This window comes from Anolis sagrei, chromosome 3 (assembly GCF_037176765.1).
Source record: "Anolis sagrei isolate rAnoSag1 chromosome 3, rAnoSag1.mat, whole genome shotgun sequence".
NCBI classification, from domain to species: domain Eukaryota; kingdom Metazoa; phylum Chordata; class Lepidosauria; order Squamata; family Dactyloidae; genus Anolis; species Anolis sagrei.
The window spans coordinates 98,372,442-98,398,463 of NC_090023.1; the positions used below are offsets into that span (position 1 = coordinate 98,372,442).

Consider the following 26,022-nt stretch of genomic DNA (forward strand, 5'->3'; position numbering starts at 1 on the left):
GATTTACTTGTGGTTTTCAGTTGCTGATGCTTCCACCTGCCAACAGCAATTAGGAAACCACAATGCAGTTCACAGTTGACATTTCAACCAAGCATCCAGTGTACATGTGGCAAAGGATAAGAGAAATCCATATTTTACCCCTACCAGAAGCCAGAAAAATTTCTGTAATAAATCAATTGCCAGATATGAACTGAACCACAGTAGTATTAGTAACCTACAGAAACTGAATGCTAAAGTGCTTCTTCTCAACTTCCATATATATCTTATTAAACAGTCTGTTCTGCCAGTAGTTTCTGTGCCCTGATATTTTGCCATTATATCAGGTGTCCAATTCCTTCACGCTGTCATCTGGGCCCAGCATCTACCAAAACATCATCATAGCCTCTGATGTACCTAAGACAAATGAAACATAAGGTTTGTCGACATTGGCCAGAAACCCTGAATTGGCCAGAAGTTGCTCCTGGACATCCACATGATGTCCAGGACTTCTGATCCACAATGTGGGGTAAAACTATTTAACCTGGTTTGTACCCATATTAGCAGAAGTCTAGGTTGATATGGACCGGTTCTAATTCAAACTGGTTCAGCTCTCTACACGGGTCAGTGCCACCATTCCCTTTTCACTGCACTCTGTAGCAAAAGGGGTAAAGGATGGCGTTTACCTAGGCTGCCTTTTGATGTCATGGTAGCTAGCCAAAGGGCTCTGGAGAGATGGCTGTCACTGGGCACCTGGTGACAAGATCATGTCTTTCAAAATGTTGGTTCTGTTCCCAGAGAGGTGTCATCTCTACTCATTTGTGGGCACTAGGTCTGGTGTGATGGAAAGCCAGACCACCAATGGGGAGTTTTTATATGTGCATAAATGTACTGTGTTTTGTTGTCAAGCCATGGCACCCCACTCTCCAAATTAATCCAGACTGTCAGAGAGACTCCAAGCAAGATTTATGATTTTTCGATTTTTTTTTAAATCCACTCTTTCAAAGTTCTACAGCATCGAAGCTGCTGGAGGCTCCGGGAAGGACCAAGCAGCAACTGTACCCCGAACAATCATCATCACCATCATGTTATTTCTTACTACTAATAATTTTATTTCTTACATCTACTTCCCCTAGTGCCCATATTTACATAAACTTCTGGGAAAGGAGACAGCGGAACAATTAGGAAGATCCCCTCAGTGACCTCCCAAGCTAGATACTATTTGTTCCATTGTGCAGGTATGTGAGACAAATAATCCCTTTATCACCAGGGCACTGTTTAGACTGTTTACTGTTTAAATGTGACTGGAGGCTTATGGTTCCCATGGAAGAGAAGGCTAAAACAAATATGAATACATTAGCCTTCTGAAAAGGGCAGTCAGGCCTCTGGTCACCCAGGATTACCACCTTTTGTTTTCCAGGTTTTGCTCCTTTGTCTTCTTGGAACTGAACACTAAAGAAATCAAGGAATCATTTGAATACCCACACCATCCTCTTCAGCTTCACTTCCTCCACAGGGGTATCTCTGCAATGGACTAGACCTTTAACCCTACCAATAATCAGCTGTTCTTTCTGCCATGGGGATCCCCTCCTCCCATCTACGACATCAGGGAAACCCCCATCCAATTCCTGCGTAGATCCTAGCTAGATTGTTTCCCAATCAGGAGGAGGCACGGAAAGTCTGAATATCTGTCAAAAGTGAATAAAATATCTTGTATTTTACTGTAAATGTATGCTTGTACATTTTGAATGGTAACCTAGTACTTGCATCCCTTTTTGCCAAATTATAATAAGCCTCTATAGTTTGCCTTCAACCTGGAATGTTTTGTTCTCTGTTGTGGCTGATCTGGTTTAGTGGAAGCTCACCAGGCATGGACCTTCTTATCTGCAGTCCTAGCTGAAATCTCTGCAGTCTCAGGGTTGAGACTTTCTTCTCTAACCATAAGAGCATATCTCATCTCTCTACCCTTTTTCTAATTTTCTCAATCTTCAGGTAGCACCAGAGCTATCATGAGAAAGTGTACAGTATGAGGAAAAATACTGGTCTGTCATGGGAATCACTGAACTATATTGTGATTGCTGCAGGTTCCCTACTCTTCCTGCTCTCTCAAATGGTTGAAGCCATAGTACAATTTCCATTCGTGGTTTGAGGTACATATGGTTTGTACAACTGTTAGCAAGATAGTCATGGAAGGAGGAGCGAGATACTGAGAGTAAAAGAAAAGTAAAAGAACTATGATAGAGGATTAATCTGGATTGTTCCTGCAAAACTGAGACCTTTGTAGGTTGGGGACCCCTCTGATTCTCACCTGCTGCTTATTTTTCTTTCAGGATGCCTGATTCTTCCCTGTGGTTTCCCAGCTGTCCTTCCTGGGGCTGTTAGCTTACCCCTGCCCTTGGTGGCAAATTTTTATGTGCTTCATGTCATATGTGATTAAGTTTTTTCCTATGTGTTCTTGTGTGAATCACGAATCTGACTAACAAGAGGCTTTGATATTTAGGTAAATAATTGAATATCACATACATTAAATAAGCTGATTTTTTCAAATGACAAAACCATGAGCTTTTAGCAAATAAGTACCATGTTTCAAACCTGTGTTAGAGAGCACTGTCTACTGCAGAACATTTTGAATAATTATCAAGATTTCTTCTTCCTTTCAAAAGTTACTGTTTCTTTGTCTAAAACATTTTGCAAATAGCCAAATTAGCATTGCATGAAAGAGAGGAAAATGGGGGTACAAGGGCTTGAAGATTTGGATTTTTTTTTTTTAAAAAAAATTAATTATCAGGGACATTGACATTCTGTTCCACAATTCTCCGTTCCCTCTTGCATTTAGTCGCATCCCTATAGTATTGCTATCATATTGCAGTGGCCATGATGCAAATAAAAATATTTTTATCGCTTCAGTATCCCTTCAGTATCTACAGTATCTTTTTTCAGAAATAATGTATTGTTATGAGATAGCTCTGTCATAATCTATTGGGGGATGGAATTACATATTCTGAAAGTGAAGAAAACTGCTAGAAACTGATGTACACCAACACAGGCACCTGTACTTTTGGACATCCTGTGCTAGTGTTGCCACAGAGTGGGACCTGGATACAGGCTTGCCCTTCAAATTTTATTCCTACACCATTGGTTGGAACCAAACACACTACTATCAAAGTATGACACATGTCTATACTTGCTTAAACAAGACTGTCTCTTGGAATAAGGGAAATCTATACATGTAGGAGAAAGCAAAGGTGTGAGGAAGCAGATATTTGCACTCATTCCTTTCTGCACATATGCTTAAAATCAGTTCATCAGTTTGAACATGTCTCCCAGTAATCTCTATACGCTGCCAAATTTCCTCCCCCTCCCCTCCTCCATGCTGTTCCTTTTTAATTTTTAATTTAATTTTGTTTTAGGATGCAGAGTCTGACACCCAGCAATAATAATTAGGGGATAGCCTGAGTTTAATTCCCAAAGATCAAAGCCAGAGCAAAGACATCATATTAGTTCAGCTTTCTGTCAAATATTTTCCACCACTAATAAGGACAATTCAGCCTGACACATTTCTTACCCTTTCATTGATTACAAGAAAACCTGACTATACTGATGACCATCAGAGGAAAAGTTACTGACATAAATGAGCAGATTCAAATGGTTAGAAACAGTTGATATTTTGCTGACATCAAATGAAGATAGTACTTTAAAGGAACATTCTGTACACATAGCTGGAAAGGAGAAGGATGGCCCTTGCCTATTTGCTGAACAAATGAAGTTGCTCTGCTTTTTTCTTCTCTTTTTTTAAATGATTTTTTTTCCTCCGCACATTGTCTTTATTTCAGAAAAATACTTCAGTTGGCATTGTTTCTCACAGTAGGCGGAAGTCCTGTTTAAGCAACACACACACAAGGATGGCCATATGTTGTACTCTCTAAAGGACAGTACTTTAATTTAAAAGGACCTTACTTCAGAGCTGTCTAGTCTAAAAGGATAAGGAACCATAGGAAGATATAGCAAAGGCCTTGAAGTAGCCTTTATCATAGCCAGTCCATAGATCTAATCAGCAGACTGGTCATACAGATAGATGAAAATTTTAACAGGCAGGTGGATGAAGGTCGGGTTTTTATGAAACAGAATTCTGGAAGTATGAAAGTATGAGAATGCTGAAGGTTGGAGAAAATCATTGGCAATTTATCAGTAGAAAAGCAGAGATCAATATTGAGAAAGTTGTGAAAAAACATACTTAAAGTAGTGCTTCTTAAATATGAGGTGTGTGCTTCAATCTGTATGTTATCAATCTAACATATTCCCCATCCAGGCATTGATGTTTCCACAGGAACTACTGCCATAGCCTTTTCCTTCATTGGCAACAGTTGGCCCTCCTTATCCATCAGTTCTACATTCCCAGATTCAATCAAACACAGTTCAAAAATATTTGGGGAAAACACCAAAAAGCAATCCTTGATTTTGTCATGCATCTAACACTACACTGTTGTATAGATATACCCTGCTGTAGCCTCCCAGCATTTCACAAATTCTCAGACTCTTTCTGGCACATGTTTGAATTCCTGACCATTGTATATAAAGGATGCAATTTGATTACACCACAATATATAATTGAGCTTGAGCATCCACAGATTTTAGTATCCATAAAGGGTTCTGGAATCAAACCTCAGTGGATATCAAGGACCAATTGTATTTTGAATTGTAATTATTTTTCACATCACCATTAGATTTGATGTGGATGACTAGGACGGTTTTAAATGTATTTTAATATTTTGATAAATGTTTTTAATGTTTCTGTATTGTATGTGAATCTGTGTACTGGCATTGAATGTTTGCTGTGTATATGCTGTGCTCTGCCCTAAGCCCCCTTTGAGGTGAGAAGGGTGGAATATAAATGTTTTAAATAAATAAATAAACAAAGTCCTCACTGTATGAAAGAGGATCAGCATACTGGTGGAAAAGGTGTTGTATATCAACTAGAGCATGTGAATTTCACTTTCTGAACTAGAATGACCTGAGTAGATGGTCTGTGGCAATACCAAAATAGTAAAACTCCAGCTGTGCCTTGAATCCCAGGTCCCTTCTACACTGCCATATAAAATCCAGATTATCTGTTTGAACTGGATTATATGGCAGTGTAGACTCATATAATCCACTTCAAAACAGATAATGTAGATTATCTGATTTGATAATCTGAATTATATAGCAGTGTAGATGGGGCCCCAGAGAGACTTTTGGAGGAGCAACATTTCTTGTTCTTTAACCTTATTCCTTTAAAAGCTACTCCTGTAAAGGTCATTTTAACCTTTTAAAAAAGTGATCTGTTTGTTAGAAATTTGGGGAACACATCCCTAAACACTGCCTATTTCTCTTTCCTCAAGAACAAATATTTTGTCCCCTTGACCTGTACAAAATGTTTCCCTTTAACCTGCTATGGAGGAAAAACTGTGACTCAGCTAGCCTTTTGTCTGCTACTCCTTTCAGTCTGTTCCATTTTTAGTACAATTTCTGTGTTTTCCCATGTTTTCTACAAAAAGATTGCTCCATTGTTTATGGAAATTGACGTGTGTGCACTCAGAATGGAAGTGTGTGCAACTTACATAAGAAAGAGCAGCTATGGGCAAGGTCACCTTGTGATGCATCAAAACTCTCAGGTACAGTCATCAAGTGCCAGAGCTGAAAGCTGCAAAGGGAGGAGGTGAGAGAGGAAGAAGAAATCCTGCATAGTCTAGATTTGGAGCGTCTGAAAGCCGCATGGCAGGATTATAAATACAATGTTTGATCTGTCCAGATAAACAGACAGCTTATACTCCATGAGTACAATCCAGCAAATCTAGTGCTGCTCTTTCTTTTATTTCCCACAAATGCACACACACATGCATGCACATGCACAGACAGAGAGAAATAAATAACTGTAGCAGCAGTAAAATAGGGACTATGACAAGATAATTGGAGTTTTTTTTTAGAGATGACAGGTATTGAAAAGAAATTTGTAGCAAGACAGACATCAATGGATTCAAAAGGACTTTCTTTAACATTTCAAGCAGTTTTGAGAAGTTCCCATTGCAGGTCTGATTTAAAGTAAGATGCCAAATCCTATATGACTATGTATACTATGTAGCACCATAATAAAATTGTTATGTAGTGAATTCCAGCATGACCATGTGTCGAAGCATCACTTACTGTAAGCAGTTGCTTGTATCAACAGAGGTCCACTTTTCTTCCACAAATCTCATGAAACAAGGTGTAACCACAGGGAGGGACTAAATAAAAGCATGCCCCCTCATTATTATTCTGCCCCATGTGAGGCTGGATCTATGCTGCCAAATATTGCAGTTTCAGAATGCAGTTTAAGTCATTGAACTGGATTATATGGGTCTGCACTGCACAGCTGATGTGGTCTATCCAATGCTATTTTCCAAATCAGCACCCCCAATAACCAAACTGAATGTAAAGTTGACCAAAAACTGATTTGTACTAATATTGGAGATTGGTCCCTGGTAAAAAAAAAAAAAAAAAAGGTTGGGAAACACTGATGTAATTGGACCTGTAATTTGTAAAGTGAACAAACCCAAAGGGGTGTTCACCAATTGTTCCTCTTCATCCCAAAAAGAAGTGACTAGTGGAGTGCCGCAGGGCTTGGTCCTGGGCCCAGAACTCTTCAACAGCTTAATTAATGACTTGGATGAAGGTTTAGAATGTATGCTTAACAAGTTTGCAGATGACACCAAATCAGGAGGGATAGCTGATACTCTAGACAATAGGATCAGAATTCAGAATGGCCTTAACAGAGTAGAGAGCTGGGCCAAAACTAACAAAATGAATTTCAACAAGGATAAATGTAAGATGCTACATTTAGGCAGAAAAAATGAAATGCAAGGTTACAGAATGGGTGATACCTGGATTGACAACAGTCCATGTGAGAAAGATCTTGATGTCTTTGTAGACAAGCTGTTCAACAGTGGAATTCTCTGCTTTGGAATGTGGTGGAAGCTCCTTACTTGGAAACTTTAAAACAGTCTGTCAGTGATACTTTGATTGTGCTTTTCCTGCATGGCAGGGGCTGGACTAGATGACCCCTGTGGTCTCTTCCAACTCCATGATTCCATGATTCTATGTGATGAAAACCTCTACCGTGGGCAATTAGGCCATCTCAAAATGATGTGGCTTTTCAACTCTGGCCTCAAGCCATGGTCCAATTGGTCCTCTCCTGACCCCTCAGCCATGGTAGAATGAGTGGAAGCTAAGTAATCCTGACACCCAACTCATCCACACTTTGTTGCTCAGAGTAGCTGTCTTGAATTTAAAATTGGTTCAGCTGGAGTGGTATTTGCAATTATGTCATAGGTGAATGTGGAGCAGTTATTGCTCTGTAACTCTAGGTTACAAATCCATAACTGCAATGCAGGATGCTAACTCAAAAAAGGAGCAGACAAATTTCCCTAGGAAATGTGAATATGGCAAATGCAAGACTTTTGGGTATATTTATAAATTTCAGTATGTTGGTGTGCACTGCCAGAAATTTGGCAACGGACGCAAAATTACATGAGGAGTAGAATTCTTATTTGGGGAATCAATATCTTCATCTCCACTCCTTACACAACTGTGAAGAAGTTGATTGTAATCCACCAAAGGCCATACTATGTTTGGCTTGCATGTGTCTTGGCTGTTTACATGGTTACTCCCATGAGACATGATAAAAGTAATGGTATTTTAACAACATCCCTACAACACTGAGATTGTGAGCAATTCAGATAAGAATATATTAGGAAGTGCTAACATCTCCTTTCCAGCAGTATTGATGCTTTTATGTGGTTTTACGTTGACTCTGAATTATGGCTACCTTATCCTAGGGTGTTCTTGGCATGATTTACTCAGAGGAGGTATGCTACTGCCTTTGCCCAAGGCTGAGAGAGAACAACTTGCCCAGTATTATGTTGTAAGTTTCCATGGATGCATGAGGATTCAAATCTTGGACCTCTTCCACACAGCTGAATAAAATCCCACATTATCTGCTTTGTATTGGAACATATGGCAGTGTGGACTCTGATAACCCAGTTCAAAGCAGATATTGTGGTATTTTCTGTCTTGATATTCTGAGTTCTAGGGCTGTGTGGAAGGATCCCTAGTCTCCTGGAGCCCTAATTCAAAACTCCAACCATTAGCCACACTGACCCACCACCACTACTTCAATCTGATTCAAAGCCTGTCCCACACTGAGATAAAAAATAGCCATGCACACAACTGGGAGAGCCCATTACATTTATCCCATTTATGTTCACTTGAGAGATGTAAAAGCTCAGTGGAAAGTAAGACATATATTTCCCATGTTTGTATGAGTCTATATAGCTATGAGTCCTAAAGGCAAGATCTCATAAGGATATATAAATTAACATGTATAAATAAAAAGTCCCTTCTGACTTCTGTCCCTCATTATTTTCTATTGGGGGGACATTTGGCATGAAATGACTTATCTCAATCTCAATTTGGAACATGGGGAAGAGGTTGGTCCTGGGGACGGAAGCAGCAAATCCAGTGAATCCTTCAACTGCCTCCTTGATTTGTGTATAAACATCCATGGTTTTGAAATTGTTTCAAGTTTAAATTAAACTCTTTCACCAAACTTCTCCACTTTCAAGTGTTATTGCTTTTTTGTTTGTTTGTTTGTAGCATATATCTTACATGTCAAATCCACTCCTTGTCCTACCTGGTCATCTCCTGGCTTTGTTATCCTGCATCCACTCTGCCATCAACACTCATATTGATACAGTGAATTTCAGCTCTCACATGGATCCAGTTAGTCATTAAAGACATAATTAAATATTACTGAATTTTCACACTTTTAGAAATCGCCTACTGTTCCTGTGTTAGAAATCTACCGACAGTCTCATTTCGTGCCAAGTGATGTGATGCACAAGCACACTGTTGTCTAGCACTTTCCACTTGGATCACTGCACGGGGTAAGTTTCCACATTCACAGTACCTGTCAGTTGATGTGGAAGTTTGTTTCTTTCTTTACAGGATTAGACTGGGAATATTTTGCTTTACATCAGAGATTTTAGAAGGTGTGGACAACAGCTCCCAGAATTCCTTAACATTGGCCATGATGGCTAGTGTTTCTGGGCATTTATGTTCAAAGTAGAATGCAGACTGGTCTATAGGCTAGGGAAAGGAAACATACAGTCTAATGCCTATGAATCAAAATATGGCCTTCCAGATGTTCCTCCACCCTCTTAGCAATCCTAAACCCTTTTTAGCAATCTCCAGCCACTTCCAAGGGCAGGAAGTCTTGCTACGATGGATCAGAAATTGGGGCAGAAGAGAATAACCTGTCTAATTTTTATAACTAAATCCCTTCTTCGTCTGCCTGATTGGAGATAGCCAGAACTCCTTCACTGCCAGCCAGTGCTGGGAAACTGGCTAAGCACTTGCCTGGGCTCATGGATAGCTTTGTTTTGTTTTTCCCTATGTAGAGGACTTTTTTTCTTGCTGTGCTCTCCCATTCTCTTCCTTAGGGAAGAGGAATGCTTTTTTTATAGAATGAAAACATTCTCACCTGGGGAGAAGAGAAAACTGGTTCTCAATCAAAACATTATAAAGCTGCACCTTATGATGGGTAGGGTCAAGGCTGTACCCTCTGATGTAATTTGGCTTATGGAGCCTCTGGGGGAAGGAACTGGAGTCCTCCTGACTCCCTCTTACGTCCCCACCTCATTCCCATTGGAGTTAAGTAAAAATTCCTAAACAGATGTTTATACCTATTAGAGAGAGATTATATATATATATATATATATATATATATATATATATATATATAATTTCAACTTTAAATCCCTTTGGGCCAAACAAATTCTACATTACCTTGCCTTCATGTTTATAAATGCTAGCACTCAAGCATCAAAGACATGAAATATGAAAAATAATAACCCCTCTAGAAAGTGTGCTTTATCCTAGATGGGGATATTCCAAACACAATTTTCAGGAAAACATGTCACCATAGAAGAAGGTTTCTTCAGCTAAACTAGGGGGCCTCCATATTTTTGCTGACACCATTCCTCTTGCGGAGTAAATAGCCTGGTTACTGTTTGCTGGTCTTCTAGAATAAGGTCTAGCATACAATGCTGAAAATGGGTACTTGCTGGTCTGAATTAAAGTGCAACGCAACAGTGCCATCTAATGGGTGATGTAACTGTGTCTTTACTTTATTTTTAATATCTGAACAATCTGTTTACACAATTTCATTTACAGTTCATTTCCCTCTTGACTGGATACAATTATTCCTTTTCTGCAACTATATGTATCTATGCCGACCAAATCAGAGAAGGACTTCATTCACAAAATGGATTCTAGTCCACAAAAATACCTTTATTAATTTAGTTGGTTTTGCTACAACAGACTAATATGGTTGCTCTCTCAAAGTCTTTAGAGAAAGGCACATCAACTGGGACTCAGTCTTGTGCATTAAACAATTCTACTAATTAAACTAAAGAGTCAGCATATTCATTTATTTATATATTGATATCATCGTCATCATCACTACATTGCCACTTGAAACCACATTTCATAGTATTTTATTAGTAAACTGGTTTTTAAAAATGGAGGAACTACCATACTCCATCATGCTTTTATATTGACTTGATTCTCTCTGAAATACATGCCTCTAGTATTAAAGAACTGTGATATTTTTGGCAGAGTGAACCATATTTCCAAAATAATTACCATGCTTTGCAGAAGAAGGATCTATAGTTAAAAAGACTAGCTGCTTTCATCAAAAGACCACTTAACTGAATGTACATAATGCACAAATATTCTACTATAGCATACTTAAATGTCGATTCCAACAGAGATGGGGAATGTGTGATCATCCAAGTGTTATTGGACTGCAACTCCTATCACAGCCGGCATATGATGAAGGAATTGTATGATCTGGAAAACCACAAGTTACCCAACAAACCAAAATTCCTGCTCAAGCTATGTATTAGACTCCTTTCTTGGGCCTATGTAAGCAGCACTACACTCAAGCAAAAATATCCTTCCTGATTCCTAAAGGCCTTTGTGAGATTTGTATTTCTCTCACCACTGAACTGTTGTCATTGTTCCATGACTGATATCTCCACCATCAGTATTTTCTTAACATTCCATGATGCCATACTGTGTCTGACCCAAGCCATTGGCTTGGTTGATTACCTACAACTACTGTATGTACCATGTGGATTGTAAAGGAAATTTAAGGTAGAAATATAGACAGAAAGGGGCCAAGCAGCACTCTTTTAAGGTAGACTATAATTAAACAAAATCATTCTGTAACATTTCATAGCTGTTAGATTGCTACTGATATGATAATTGCTAATCTAGTGAATTAGATGGAGGAGGGATCCCTGCTGGAACCATAGTCTATTATTACTCACTTTACTTGCATTCTAAAGCAACGGGGGCTAAATTATTTCCTGCCTAAAATGGCATCATACAGCTTTCCCGTTCTCTTGATTTCAGTCTCCAGGAAACCTGCTTCTATAAGCAGTTTGGTGAACTCTGTTGCAGTCCTCTCTTTTCCTTCTGTCTGAACAAGCATGTTAAGAGAATACAGTTGGCTTTCCAATGGCCCACTTTTGTCCTCATTCAGAAGTGTTTCAACAAGCAGGACTCCACCACCTAGTTGGGATATAAGATCATGAAGATTCACTGGAATGCACAGCTCAACCTGTCCCTTTTCTCCCAACTGGCTTTGTAGCATCAACAGATCAGTTCAACACAAAGATAGCATTGTTCACATGGGACTAGGGCTCATTTAACGCTATAGAGAGCAGGACAACATGTGGCCTTCACATTGGACTCATGTCTCAGTATCTTTTCTGTTCCCTAGGGGCTGATATAAGAGATGCAAGTTAAGATATCTAGACTATCTTAACTTGCCTCTCAGGAAGTGCCATGAAATTAAATCATTGTGACAATGTGGATCAGTGAGATGTTCTTTTAAAATGTTATTTTAAAAGCAAAGCAAGGCTCTGTATTAAAAGCCCCATTCACATTGACCATTTAAGGTGGCTTCAAACTGGTATTGAAGAAAGTGGTTTTGCTGTACAGATTATTATATAGGAGATCGTGGAACCAGTGTGATGCCCAGGTGGTGATTACACAAACAACACAGCCCTGTTGTACATTAATGGTTTTCTTTCACACGCTTTTGTGGGAATTTGTTGTCTAGTTGCCAGCAGTTTGGAGCTAACTTCAAACGTCAGTAAATGGTCAGTGGAGGTGACCCAGGTGAAGAAAACTCTGGATTGTTACCAATAGAGGACAATCCCAATCCCTTTCCTTAGCTGTTGTGGATTATCATGCCATGGTGGCTAGGGAGATATAAAAGTTGGAGGTTCATATCATTAGAATGCCAGACATTATTCCAGATTGTTATTGTAAGTGAATAACAGAAATATGGACTAGACACATGGGCAAAGGTGGAGGGGAGCAATGAAGGATCTTCTCTTGGCATAGTATATATATGCTGTCTAGAAATATTAGTTGAATCTGACCCAAAAATCCTAGGTTGACTTATCCATGTGACATCTTTTCCTCTTACATTTAGCTGCATCCATATAGGATTGCTATCATACTGCAATGTCCATAGTGCAAATAAAATATTTATTGATCCCTTACTATGCTTTAACTCTTATCAATAAAGGGACAATCTCTGAGTAGAGCAATTAAAGATGAGAGTTATGTCCATCCTGGAAAGACCTAAAAGAAGCACCAACTACTTCTGTTATCCCTACTGTGCTACAGCTTCTGGCTTCTTGAATGCCTGGGGAAATGATAGTGGTGGCCAAGGATGACTGGAGTTTTCTGCTCTCTGTGGACTGTACCATGACTTATCCACCATGATGTATCCATTCTATCAAAATCATTTGGCATCAAAACCTGCCATTGACTTTAATCCAAAATCAACTTACACTACTGTATATAAGTTCATTGTATTACAACAGAACATCAGAATATTCTTGAATTCTTACGTTCTTGAACGTATTTTTTCTCATTGCAAAAGCCCACCCCCATAACAAGTGCAAAAGTGCAAAACACTGGCCAGATGTTTCAGTCCTGAGATCTACAATTGAACCTGTCTCTTAAGATGAAGGATGTAGAGTTGATGAATTACTGCCAGTGTCAGGTTACACCTAAGAAAGTCTGATGAGATGGAAGGGCGAAAGGTGCCCTCTCCACCTCTGAAAACAGATTTTTCTGAAATGGTGTACACTGCCCTTTATATATTTAATGCTTTTTATTAGAAATTGCTCAGGACACATCTTCTGTTGCAGGTCATCTCAATATTTCCCTTCATAAGACATTTAGTCAATAATATTAGGAACCATACTACTTGGACGGCACCAATATGTGGTGTTTAAAGCACTGTGGTCCCAAGAAGTGCCAGTGAGAAATGGTTGTTAACAGTCTCTGGAAAACACTGGGTCTATGAAGTAGTATCATAGAAATAATAGGACAATTATTTTTTACATGAAGGATGTAATGCACAGGCAAATCTTAGGGGTCCTATATACTTACATACCAGGTTTGCAGACCTTTTGCACTTTTGTAAGCAGCTGCACACATTTATCATCTGCCCAGTCATGAAGGATCCTTGCTAAAATATACAGATCAGCTTCTGGGATAGGATCTTTGAAAAAATCTCCTGTATTGAAAAATGAGGAAAAATAAATTCAACATAAATTTCCATTTAATCAGCCATGTTACATTATTCAAATATGATCTATAGTGGGGAAAATTTTCAAACAATTAATCTAAACATTGTGGTCATTGCCACACAACAGCAGATCAAGCTAAAAAGTGTCAAGAAAATAACCCCACTGATGTAATAATTATCGATCTTTCTTTACTATGATTAGGCCAATAGAGAATATGGCAGGCAACAAATAAAATGGTTGGTTTATGAGGATCTGATTACATTTTATACTTTAACATCATGTAGATCATATGTTATTAACATATGTAGATCATATGTTATTAACCATATCTCAGCTACAGCAGAGATATGGTTAAACTAAGCAGTCAACGATTTCATTTTGTTTTTCTACATTGTCTTTGAACACACAGGTTGGAATCTTAACATTGATTAAGGTAACCACAATTGCTTTAAAACAGTTATTTCCACTATTTTAAAAAACTAGCTAATTCCTTAATCAGAATGATAGTGTTATAATTGTGTAGTGTGAAAGGGCCTTACAAACACTAGAAGATTACCACAAATTCGGGAATCCTTTCTAGATTTTAGAAAGTGCAAATCATTTTTGTAAAATCCCAGAGCAACAAAGCATAAGCATGAGTTACTCCTTGTTTTAGGAAGAATTGCAGCTCACAAAACTTCCAGAATTTAAACTCTCATTTTTTAAAATCCCATTTTAATAGGTTGACATCTGGTTGGCCAAATGACCCTGGTGTTCTATAGGTAACTCATGGTTTGCCCTGAGTCCCATTCCTGTCTTAAAGAGAGGTAGATAGTTTGTACAAGGGAAAATATGTCCGTCTCTCTCTTTGCTTCCAGTTTAATCTGGAGGCATAGAAAAATAGGTCCCTTAAAAGATTCATATTTACCTTCATGAAAAGTAATCCGCTGTTCCTCTGAAGATACAAAATGCTTTTTTGCTGTTTCCACTACTTTGGAGAGATCAAAAATTGTAACTGTACAGTTTGGATACAATGAAATGCATTCATGGGCCAGAGCACCAGCACCTCCTTTTCAGAGAAAAAGTACAATTAATTTAGACATAGAAAACCTACACCTGGAATAGCAGTAACTGCTCTTTGGAAATGTGTGTGTGTATGAGTGTGTGTGTGTGTGTGGGAGGGGGTGGGGGGGGGAGAGATTGTCCTCATCAGGCAGACAGTGTGTGAACTGTGTTCCATTCCATGACAGGCATTTTGGTTTTTTATATCACACCTGGTTTTGAAATGTGTGTTTTTAAAAGCAGTTTGCAAAATGCCTCAGCTTTGAACAGAATGGCTTGGAGGTCTCTCATTCACAAAGTTGGTAAAAACTCAAGCCAACTTGAGAGCAATGAACAAAATCGCTAAGTTTTGTTTCATCTGCAGTGTTGTGGAACTCAAACATTTGCACATTGCATTTCAAGAAAATAAAGTTGATGGCATGAGCTTTGGCTACTGCGAGTGCCAAAGTGAGTTGTTCAAACAGCAGAATGGGTATGGGGAAGGGCATTGACAATACAACAGGATGGGGGCTGGTATTTGCCTTACTGGATCATATAGTGACACAAGAAATGGCTTGAAGTCACACTACAACAATTAAAAACAGCATGCTCTGAAGAGTGAAGGATCTCTTAGGCTTCCTGCTGGTTTCCAACAAAGGCTACAGAAAGTGTTGATTGTCTAAATCAATGGTTCTCAACCTGTGGGTCCCCGGGTGTTTTGGCCTACAACTCCCAGAAATCCCAACCAGTTTACCAGCTGTTAGGATTTCTGGGAGTTGAAGGACAAAACATCTGGGGACCCACAGGTTGAGAACCACTGGTCTAGAGGTTGTTGAATTACAATCAAAATTATGCCTCGCTTGGCTTCTAGAACTGATGGAAGTTGCATTGCAAAAACATTCAAAGGGCCAGACATTCCCTATTCCAAGTAAAGGGTGCCTGCATAAAGAACATGTTACAAAAGCCTCTGGGGGAATCCAAACATGCTGGGACCTGAAATAGTCCCTTTTCACAGGATCTGAGCTTCAGAAGGGACTATTTACAGCAACAGAATAAGGACACCCAACCCCATGCTATGGCAGAAATATTTTGTAGTTTTCCAACATTTTGAGCAGTTCCCCAGTCCCCATTGTAAAAGTTTATAGTGTTTCTTCTAAGCCCAGATAGGGACAGTGAGAGTTATAAGCTAAAATGTGCTGGTACGTTTAGTCCCAGTCTTTTGTCCTCTCCACCACTGGAATGTAAACCTTGAGAACCTCATTGAAATGCCATTCATTCCTTGGATTGAAAGAGTATCTTGATCCTTCCTATATATCAGTAAAACTTTTGTCTCCCGCCTTGAGCTGTATGTAGAGGTGGGTAATAAATAAATAAATAATAGCAGAACTATAATAATAAGACAGGGGAAGGAGCTTGATGGACCTGGATGTCCTACCAAGCATTCTCATTGTGCTATAGCAGTACAGAGATTGCAGCTGAGAAATTTAAGATAATTAGTCCATAGAATCAGCTTCCCTCCTGTTTTAGTTGCTTCAATTCAATGTCAATTATGCATCTAAAGACAAAAGTTGCTCCATGCATGACAGTTTTGAGCTTAGCATTTTGACATCTCCATAGTTGAATAAGTCAGACAGTTGAAAATTTTTACCTCCAAGGTCATAAATCACAGTGAATGGAGAAAGATTAAATGCAGCTAGCACGTCTCTGCCACATATGCTCCAAGTTGCATTCAGTCCATACATGAATTTTATCATTTCTTCCTCTGACCTACAGATTTGAAATTGCATCAGCAATAGACATTGTGGTAATTACCCATGTGGACTAACTTTATGTGACAAACATGAATTCAAAGATTAATACTATCATCTTAATTAAAAGGGGTGGCTATGCTTCAGTATCTGCAGATTGACACATTCATTTTAAAAAGAGGGGGAGATCTGTAATTCAATGAATTTGTTGTTCCTCATGCAGGAATGAGGCATCCTTTATAGGCAAAAAACTCATGTCCAATGGTGCATTCAAGCCCTTGGGATATTGCTGAATTGCTGCATGAGGAATTAATGAAATGTATGTTAAATGAAGGATTCTGAATATTGTAATCCAGCAGGATACATTATAATGTTTTACATATTACATAATCAGATTGGATCTTAACTGTTACTTAGCTGGTATCAGAAAAGAGCCAACTTTGAAGGAAAAAAGATGGCCTAAATTAAGAATTGGCAGATGTCAGAGGCTAGTGAGATACATTAGTACACCCAAAGTACTAGAAAGGCCATATTTCTGCCACACACCTCTGACCCTAAAGGCTCTCTAGGAGGACTTTTTACAACACAGATTGACTAGGCATTCAATTTTTGTTCACTTCTGGCTTTAAGAAAAGATATTTTGACATCTAAAATGACCTGGAAGTGACATGGTGAAAATGCTTCCTGACCCTCTGCAAGCCATTTGGTGGAATTATTGACCTCAGGAGGAAGTGGGCTCTGGAGGTTGCAAAATAGCTCTGGGGATTGCATATGGACCATTGGCCACACTTTGCCTGAAACTAGTCTAAACTATAACTGCCAACCAGAGTAGACCCATTGCATGAAAGGGATTTACATAAGTACTGATTCACTATTCAATTAATTGAGGGACTACTCTAGGTAGAACCATCATTACAATTAACATTCGGTTCTATGAGAGTGACACAGGGATTTATACAAAATATACCAACAAAGACCAGAGATGTACTTTGATATGAAGTTATTGCATGGCAACCTTACCTGTAAAGAGCCTCAAATACATCTTTTGATGAAATGCCAAATGCTCTCTCATATTGGTTTTTCCCCTCCCTTAAGAACCAAAAAGAGAAGGGCACAATTTATCTGACAGGCTAACTTTTAAGTGCTTTTTATTTTATATAACATGCCTCCTACGCAACACACACTTCAGAACGGGTTTAACATTGGAGACATGGCAGAGAATGCTTATATTATAGTTGGTTGTGTCAGAAGACCTTTCACTCATAGACAGAAGACAGTAGGAGAGAAGATATACAAACGGGGTTGTAGGTTTTTCTGGGCTATATGGCCATGTTCTGGAGGCAATTTTTCTCCTGACGTTTCGCCTGCATCTATGGCAAGCATCCTCAGAGGTGAGGATATAGAAAGTAGGATGCCAAAATTGATAGCAGGAGGTTCCATCATGTCCTTCCCAAGGGTGTGAGCAAATTACAGTGGAACAAAAAACACTGGTATCTGGTGGCTTCTAAGTCCATGGGGCATAAATCTACTCTGCTATTTCAAACATTAAAGCAATGTATTTAAGTAATACTTTATACCCCAAGACTGGACCCAAAGCTACCCAAAGTGAGGACCTCATCCTGAAAAATAAGTTGTTATTGTTTTTGTTATTATTCATTCCCAACGAGACTCAGTGTGGCTTTAAACAGCATCAAAAGCCCAACTCTTGTAAGTTTGTAAAAGCTTGGTGGCAATGAAAAATGTTTCTGTCTGCTGCCAGAAGGAAAGTAAAGAAGAGGCCAACTTAGCTGTCTATGGAGGGAATTTCAAAGTCAAGGAGCGGCCACCAAGAAAAGTACCAAAAACAAGAGAGCTTGAGAAATTGGTGGGACTAGGAAATGTATTTCCAGATAATCTTAGAGCTCTTACAGGGAGATATGGTTCTACAAACTTGGCCAAAAAGGATATTATAGATCAACATCAGTTATATGAATTGCACCTGAAAATTGTGGCTAATGGAACTGTTGTAATAAGGAAGTTGTGTGCTCCCTAAATCAAGTTCAGATTAACACCATGGCTTCAGCTCTTTAGACCAATTGAAGTTTCTGAACATTTTTTCAAAGGCAGACCTACATAGAGTGCATTAAAGTATCCAAATGGGTACCACCGTAGCCAAATGCAACTTCTTCAGGAATGGGTGCAGTTGGCACACCTTGACTATGCAAAAGAATTGCTGGTCAGTAATGCACCTTCAGGCTGAGATCAGTCCAGGAGTACCCTTAAACTACATACCTGTATTTTCAAGAGATCTGTCTGTTTTCCCAGATTTGTCTTTAAATTGATCAGGAATACCTCTATCTTGTCTGGATTAAACTTCAATTTCTTTGTCACCATTACAGTTGTTATGCATTGGTTTAGCATAGAAACAGCTGCCTTGGAATTAAGTGTAAAGGACTAGCAGAGCTGAGAATCATCAATATATTGGTGACATCTGAACCCAAAACTCTGGACAACCTCCTCCAGTGGTTTTGTGTAGATGATAAACAGCACACAAGATAAAACAAACCCTGAGGGACTTTACAGACCAGTAACTGGGGAATCAACCAGTTACTGTACCTCCTAGCACCAAAAACTCTGAGAGTGTCCCACCAGGGAAGAACAGAGCCACTGAAGAACAATAGTTCCAAGACCCATCCCAGAGAGGCGGCTCAGAAGGATACCATGGTCACTGGTATGGAAAGCCGAACCAACAGGGCACTTTCACCTTGTCCAGTTCCCTGCATAGGTCATCCACCGTGGCAACCAAATCTGCATCTGCCCTGTAACCTGGTTTGAAACTCTACTTGAGAACATCAAAAATATCAGTATGTTGGATATAAGCTGTGTTCTTTCACAGTCCCGTAGTCTTTCATAAAAATGATATTATATAAATGTCAATTTTGTATATATATATTCAAATTTTTAGAGATTTCCTCTTTTCTGCCTTCACCCTGTACTTCATATCTTCCCACATTTCTTGTTTATTGCTTCTTCTGGACTAAATCTGCTTTCTTTTAAAAAGATTAGCCTTAACTCCTGCCCCTACCCCAGGTAAATGCAGTATTTGTTTCTATATCAATAAACTAGGCCTGGGCGGTTTCGTTCGTTAATTTTGTAATTCATTAAATATTCGTTAATTTTAGCAATTACAAAACGATTTCAAAACTTATTTTTAAACCCGGAAGTGTTTTTAAATATCGAAACGGCATGCGCCAAATATTTTTGTATTTCCGTCCATTTCGGAAATACGTAAGATGGCTATGCTTGCTGGGAGCTCTCCTCTCTCCTTAGCCAGTCAGAGCCTGAAAGAGGAGGAGGAGGAGGAGGAGGAGGAGGAGGAGGAGGAGGAGAGGGCGGGGAAGGCGCCGGCTGAGCAAGCGAGCGAGAGGGCGAGCGACCCTCAGCGGGAAGGCGGCCCGTCCCTCCTTCCTCACCTTTGCGGTGGGTGTGCTTCGTTCTCCCAATTCCGCACTGAAACCTTAGCGGAGGGCTGGGCTAGATGGCCTTTGGGGAGCCCTTCTCCCAATTTCGCATTGAGACCATAGCAGAGGGCGGGACTAGATGGCCTTTGGGGAGCCCCTTCTCCCAATTCCGCACTGAAACCTTAGCTTCGGAGGAGCCGGGCCCGACTCGGCGGCAGCGCTTGAGGGCCCGCCAGAGTGAGTGCCTGCCTTCCCTCCTTAATAATAATTTCTCCTCCCTATTCTACTAAATTAATAATTAAATTTAAAAAAGGGGGCCATCTTTACAAAATGTTTTGTAAATATTAACGAAATTTCGTAAATACCGAACTTTTCTAAGGGAAAATTTTATAATTATTTTAAATATCGAAACAGAAAAAAAAACCCCAAATACAAATCGATTTTAGAAACAAATTTTTGCGTTGTTACCCAGGCCTACAATAAACATATATAAAATATCAGTACCATACTTCTTCGTTCCATTTGGGAAGAATTTTATAATCATGATACTGATAATAATAACAGGAGGCTAAGCAGAGAACCATATGGTGGCTCCCATTAGCAGAAAAATCTCATTTCCGTCTTCCCCCCCCCCCCCTTCCACTCAGACAAGAGCATCATTTGATATCCCAACGCCTACATGCCAGCTGCTCATTGTCAGGTATCCCCCAGAGAACTATATCCACAAATAGTGTTATTATGACTAAGTGTTCCCTAGGTGTTTCCTCACACCTGCAATAGGCTTGCCCTCAAAGGTATTGCAATTTCAGCATTTGGTATTTAGAATGAAACAAGAACAAAAGAGTATAACTGTAGCAACTCTGAAGTCGTCCCAGAGCTTGAAAAGATTTTTAAAAATAGCTTTCAGAATCCCCAGTCCTCACGCTCAAGGGGATTATCAGAGCTTTAATCCAAAAAGTAACATTTTCCCTCTTCCATGAATTCTCCTTTACCAGCAATGAACACCAGATACTGTTTGCTTACAATTACCAATATACCCAGTTATATTCTCCAATTGCCTTGAAAACAAATCTATGAAAAGAGGATAGAATGGGTTCTATGACAGGGGGTACACTTGTTCTTCTGAAACATAAGTTCAATTCTTATCTATCTCACCTTATAGCATCTGTCAGATAGTGCCAGCACAGATAGATGGTTTTGGAGTAGTACATCAGATTATGATACTGGGACTTTGAACCTGATCTGGTGAGGTAGAGATTTGATATTTCAGTGTTTCCATAAAAAGCTTAAAAAGAAAAAAAGGGAAACCAAAATTAAATACCATGATGACAATCCACAAAGAAGAATAGATTTAGGACCTCATCATATGAGTCATTTGTAGTGTCGTGGGATGTTTTTGCCTCAGTTGAGCCACGGAGCCCCACACTGCCTATCAGATTATGCTAGCTCACTTCCAGTGGGGCTCCCTTTTCCATTGCAAATCATGAGGCCAGCACAGGGGGAGTCACCCCACAGGACCTCATCTATGTGATGTGGTCCTTAGACATATCCTTTGCCTACAACAGGACAATTTTTGATATCCTCTTGACAGAGATCTGTGCTGAGCCCATTCATACCGAATCCAGATTCAGAACACCTATTCAGCTGTCAATCCTACAAAATTACTAGTTAGTGTTGATTTTTTATCATTTCTGATCACCTTTCTTTTCAGGACATCTTCTGGACACACGTCAAACTTATGAAAAATGTGGTTAAAATTTTAAAATCCCAATCAAAAAATTGCAGGAAGCCCATTCCCATTTTCTTTATTTTTTAAAAAAGGGAGTGGACTAGATCAGGGGTCTTTTATGCCTGCTTTACAAACATAATTGCTTTTCCTAGAAGCCCTCATAACTATTTTCCTTTTTACCACAAAAAATAATTAAAATAAATTACCCCTGTATGAGGATTTTGCATATTTCACAACTGCTCTGATTTGATTAATTCTCTGTTGTCCCATTATTTTAGCTGCTTTTAAAATGTGCCAATTTTCTTCCTCCTTCCACTTTCTCACTTTGTCCTCAGCTTACACTAACTGCTGCAACTTTAATTCAAAGTGCAAATGTAATTAGCACTCTATTAACTAAGCACAGGAGAGGAGATTCCATCTGAACATTAGGAAGAACTTCCTGACTGTGAGGGCCGTTCAGCAGTGGAACTCTCTGCCCCGGAGTGTGGTGGAGGCTCCTTCTTTGGAAGCTTTTAAGCTGAGGCTGGATGGCCATCTGTCAGGGGTGATTTGAATGCAATATTCCTGCTTCTTGGCAGGGGGTTGGACTGGATGGCCCATGAGGTCTCTTCCAACTCTTTGATTCTATGATTCTATGAAAGAGGAAGAATGATAGCAGAATCTGTACCTTCTCCATAAGCTTAGGCAAATGCAGATTTTCCTAACTTGTGCGTTCTTTTGCTATCTTGCCCACACTGTAGTGCTGCTTGACTAAACAAGGTGCACTTTTCACCCATGTTCTAGGACAATTAGCACCATTTTGATGTAGCACAATATAGTGACCTGATGTAGAGTAGTTGATAGTGTTACCTCCTTCCTGTTTTATGTCTACTCTCAGGAGCTTCAATCCAACACAGGCATCCAAAAGCCTCTCCATTCCACGAATGCTGCTGCCTAGCCGCTCTGCAATGGTCTTTGTCGACAGTGTCTCCTTTGACTCTCTCAGGAGATCAAAAATCCCCATCTCACAGGCAGTGAACATCACCTAAAGGCAAAGGCAGGAATTAAAGATGCTAACCAGGCGAGAGCACACAGCCATGTGTGATATATTTTCACTGGAAAGCCAGACAATGGAACCAGTGCTTACAGAACTGTGATTAAGCTTTAATGTAGCAAAGAATATTGCTGGTACATGTTGAGTATATTCCTTAGCCAAATGCTTAAGACCAAAAGTATTTTAGATTTCTGAATATTTATTTACTCATTTTGGAAAACCTGTATTGACATGAGATATCTTAGAGATGGAACCCAAGTCTGAACATTATATTCATTTATATGTCAGATACAACAGGTTATACACAACATCTTTGATAGCTGTGTGCATGAAACAAAATTTGTGTACTCACAGAAAACAAAAATGTCACCCTCTCAGGCCAAAGATTTATCAGCATTTTGGATTTAGGCATTCCAGACAAAGATGCTCAAACTGTATATGATGGTTTAAAGTGTAAATCTACATCTCTCTTGCAAATGTTTGGTGTTGCTCTTTTCTGAGTGATTCTAACATAATAAATGATTTTAACATACTAAAGAGTTTTGGATTTTTCTACCCAAACTCCTTAGTATGTTAAAATCACAACTGCAAGCAAATGTCCTCATGATGATTTCTAAAACCGATATTAGAGAAGACATTTCTAGCATGAGTTGAATTATCTGTGGATATACATATTGTTGAGTTGCTGTGAGTTTTCTGGGATGTATGGCCATGTTCTAGAAACATTATCTCCTGAAGTTTCACCCACATCTATGGCAGGCATTCTCAGAGGTTGTGAGGGACCTCTCAGAAGTTGTGAGAAACCTCACAACGCCTGCCATAGATGTGGGCGAAATGTCAAGAGAGAATACTTCTGGAACATGGCCATATAGCCCAGAAAATTCACAGCAACCCAGAGATTCTGGCCATGAAAGCCTTTGACAACGCATTGTTGCTGTTATGTGCCTTCAAACTGTTTTTTGTTTTGTTTTTTTCTTGATTAGTCTGTTATTTTATGGTTTTGACTAAGGCAAACCTGTCACAAAGTTTTCTGAGACTAAAAGTGTGTGGCTTGCCCAAGCATATATACCAACAGAGATGTTCTGGGAAAGAGCCATCATATGACTCTGGAGACCAGGATTTGAAATCTCTGCTCAGCCATGAAACTCACTGGATGACCATGGGAAAGTCACAATCTCTTTCAGCCTGAGAAGAGGCAATGACAAATCTATTTTGAACAAATATTGCAACAACACAACAAAAAAACCCAACAACCCCGTGATAGGCTTGCCTTATGGTCACCATAAGTTTGAAATGACATAAAGACACACAATTCCAACAGAACACCAATATTCTTGAAGGGTAAAAGGCTAGCTGCTAAGCTGGAGACAGTATCAAAACCAATTCAAAGGCATAAACTACTGAACACTTATGGAATCTTATACTACATGTTTTTAAAAAAAATGCTAGAAAGTCCCAAATAATTTGAATTTAAAATGTAAATATTAAAATAGCAAACATTTTTCTTGCCTATCAGATTTTTAAGTTTAGATTTCTTTTCGTAGAATCAGATCCCTATTCTGTTAATAGGGATCTTGAACCAACAGAGATTTTGGATTTCCTAAGGCATGTGTCTTAAATTAGTTATGCTGATAATGCTTTTAGATCTAACAGTATCTATTGCAACATTTGCTGCCAATATCTGTTTTTCAAGCCATTTCAAAAGGTAGGTTAAAAGGTTCTCCCTTTGCCAATAATATATACAATTTCAACAGAGTAACACAGCCATAATAAAAGAATAATATTTTTGGGATATTGCATTACCTTTGATATTAAAAATCCATTCTGGTACTGAATTAGGATGTGCGGATATTCAAGGTCTTCTGTGGAGTTCATTTTTCTGCGCTGATCTGTGAGAAATCCCCTTTCCCCTCTTCATTTAAATAAGCCTCTTTTGCTTGCGGGCATAGATCATTCTGCGTAGTCCAATTTAACTAGACTAATGCCATTTCAAACACATGTTTTGTTTTCTAACACATGTACTGATACAGACCCTCTTTGCTACAAAAACTTGCTGTCGTGAGTTCACAGATGGAAATGGACTGCTTGGATGGCATATGTCAGAAGAAAGGATAACAGAATTATTGTATATACATATTGGGTTAGATTTAGAGTTAGTCATGTGTTGGAATGGTCTTGCCATGGAAATGGGCAATTCAGTCATGTATGAGTCTCATTGGTTTGGACAGGGGCAGCTGGTGGCTCCCCCATTGCAAGGCAGTGACTCCCTGGTTTGCATTCGGTCTTCCAGCAGCTGCTCTTGAGTTGAAAAAAAGCCCCCACCCACCCAAAAACTGTCAAACCTCTAAATGGACAATGTCAGAGCTCCTATACAACCTAGAATGTTCATAATGGTAGCATTAAAATCTAGGTTAGATTCCCTCTCACCCTCATAATGACAAATCCACTGTCTTCTGCCAAGTGTTGATACAGATATACATGCAACTCCTAGAATAATTCCATTAGCGTTGCTTCTGAAAAATCCTGCAAATCTCTTGGGAAGACAGACAAACAAATGTCAGCATGCTGGAAGAAGCAAAGGCCATCAGCACTGAAGCAATGGTCCTCCACTATCAGCTCCGCTGCACTGGTCACGTTATCCGAATGCCCAATCACCCCCCCCCCCCCCAAGCAGTTACTCTACTCTGAACTCAAGAATGGAAAATGGAATGTTAGAGGACAGGAAAAGAGATTTAAAGATGAGCTCAAAGCCAACCTTAAAAACTGTGGCATAGACACAGAGAACTGGGAAGCCCTGGTCCTTGAGCGCTCCAGCTGGAGGTCAGCTGTGACCAGCAATGCTGTAGAATTTGAAAAGGTGTGAATGAAGGGTGAACAGGAGAAACGTGCCAAGAGGAAGGCACACCAAGCCAACCCTGACCAGTTCCACCTGGAAACCAATGTTCTCACTGCGGGAGAACACGCGGATCAAGAATAGGGCTCCACAGCCACCTACAGACCTACCACCAAGACACCAAATTTGGAAGACAATCATCCTCAAACTACAAGGGATTGCCTAAGTAAGTAAAGTAAGATGAAGCTATAGTTGTATGTGCAACCAGGCTGGTTGATATCGTCTTCCCTGGGCTCTGCCTTCTTCCAAGAGTCCCATGAAAATGTTGCTATAAAGAAGATAAGGAAGCTGCTGAATTGGAGAACGTGGAATGGGGAACAGAGGAAATTCTTGATAATATGAAACAAGTTCTGCTAATTCTCTCACAACAGGTGCCCCCATCCAATTTCCATCCTTTACCCACTGTCACTCAGAAGTTGCCTAACCCCATGTCTTATATACAGAGGGTCTATGGTTGGGGAAAAGCCAATCCGCTTTGCCCAAAATGCATAA

The 26,022-nt window shown here is 39.5% G+C and overlaps 1 protein-coding gene across 1 annotated transcript; it reads right to left on the minus strand.

The window, feature by feature from the left end:
• Window positions 1-10,317: 10,317 nt before the first annotated feature.
• On the minus strand, window positions 10,318-24,738 carry ASMT (acetylserotonin O-methyltransferase). Its single transcript, XM_060769864.2, has 8 exons — window positions 24,441-24,738; window positions 22,454-22,628; window positions 21,031-21,160; window positions 17,456-17,524; window positions 16,336-16,454; window positions 14,575-14,715; window positions 13,532-13,654; window positions 10,318-11,625 (listed from the first exon to the last, which is right to left on the minus strand). The coding sequence occupies exons 1-8, from the start codon at window positions 24,510-24,512 to the stop codon at window positions 11,414-11,416; spliced, it is 1,041 nt and encodes a 346-aa protein (XP_060625847.1). The 5' UTR covers window positions 24,513-24,738; the 3' UTR covers window positions 10,318-11,413.
• Window positions 24,739-26,022: the final 1,284 nt, after the last annotated feature.

Bases quoted from the DNA above. Each gene is read 5' to 3' on its own strand.
- ASMT (XM_060769864.2), bottom strand. From the start codon at position 24,512: ATGAACTCCACAGAAGACCTTGAATATCCGCACATCCTAATTCAGTAC. The intron at 16,455-17,455 runs GTAAGGTTGCCA...TCAAATCTGTAG, and splicing joins GTATTTGAGGCTCTTTACAG to GTCAGAGGAAGAAATGATAA. The intron at 13,655-14,574 runs GTAAATATGAAT...TTTTCAATACAG, and splicing joins GCGGATTACTTTTCATGAAG to GAGATTTTTTCAAAGATCCT.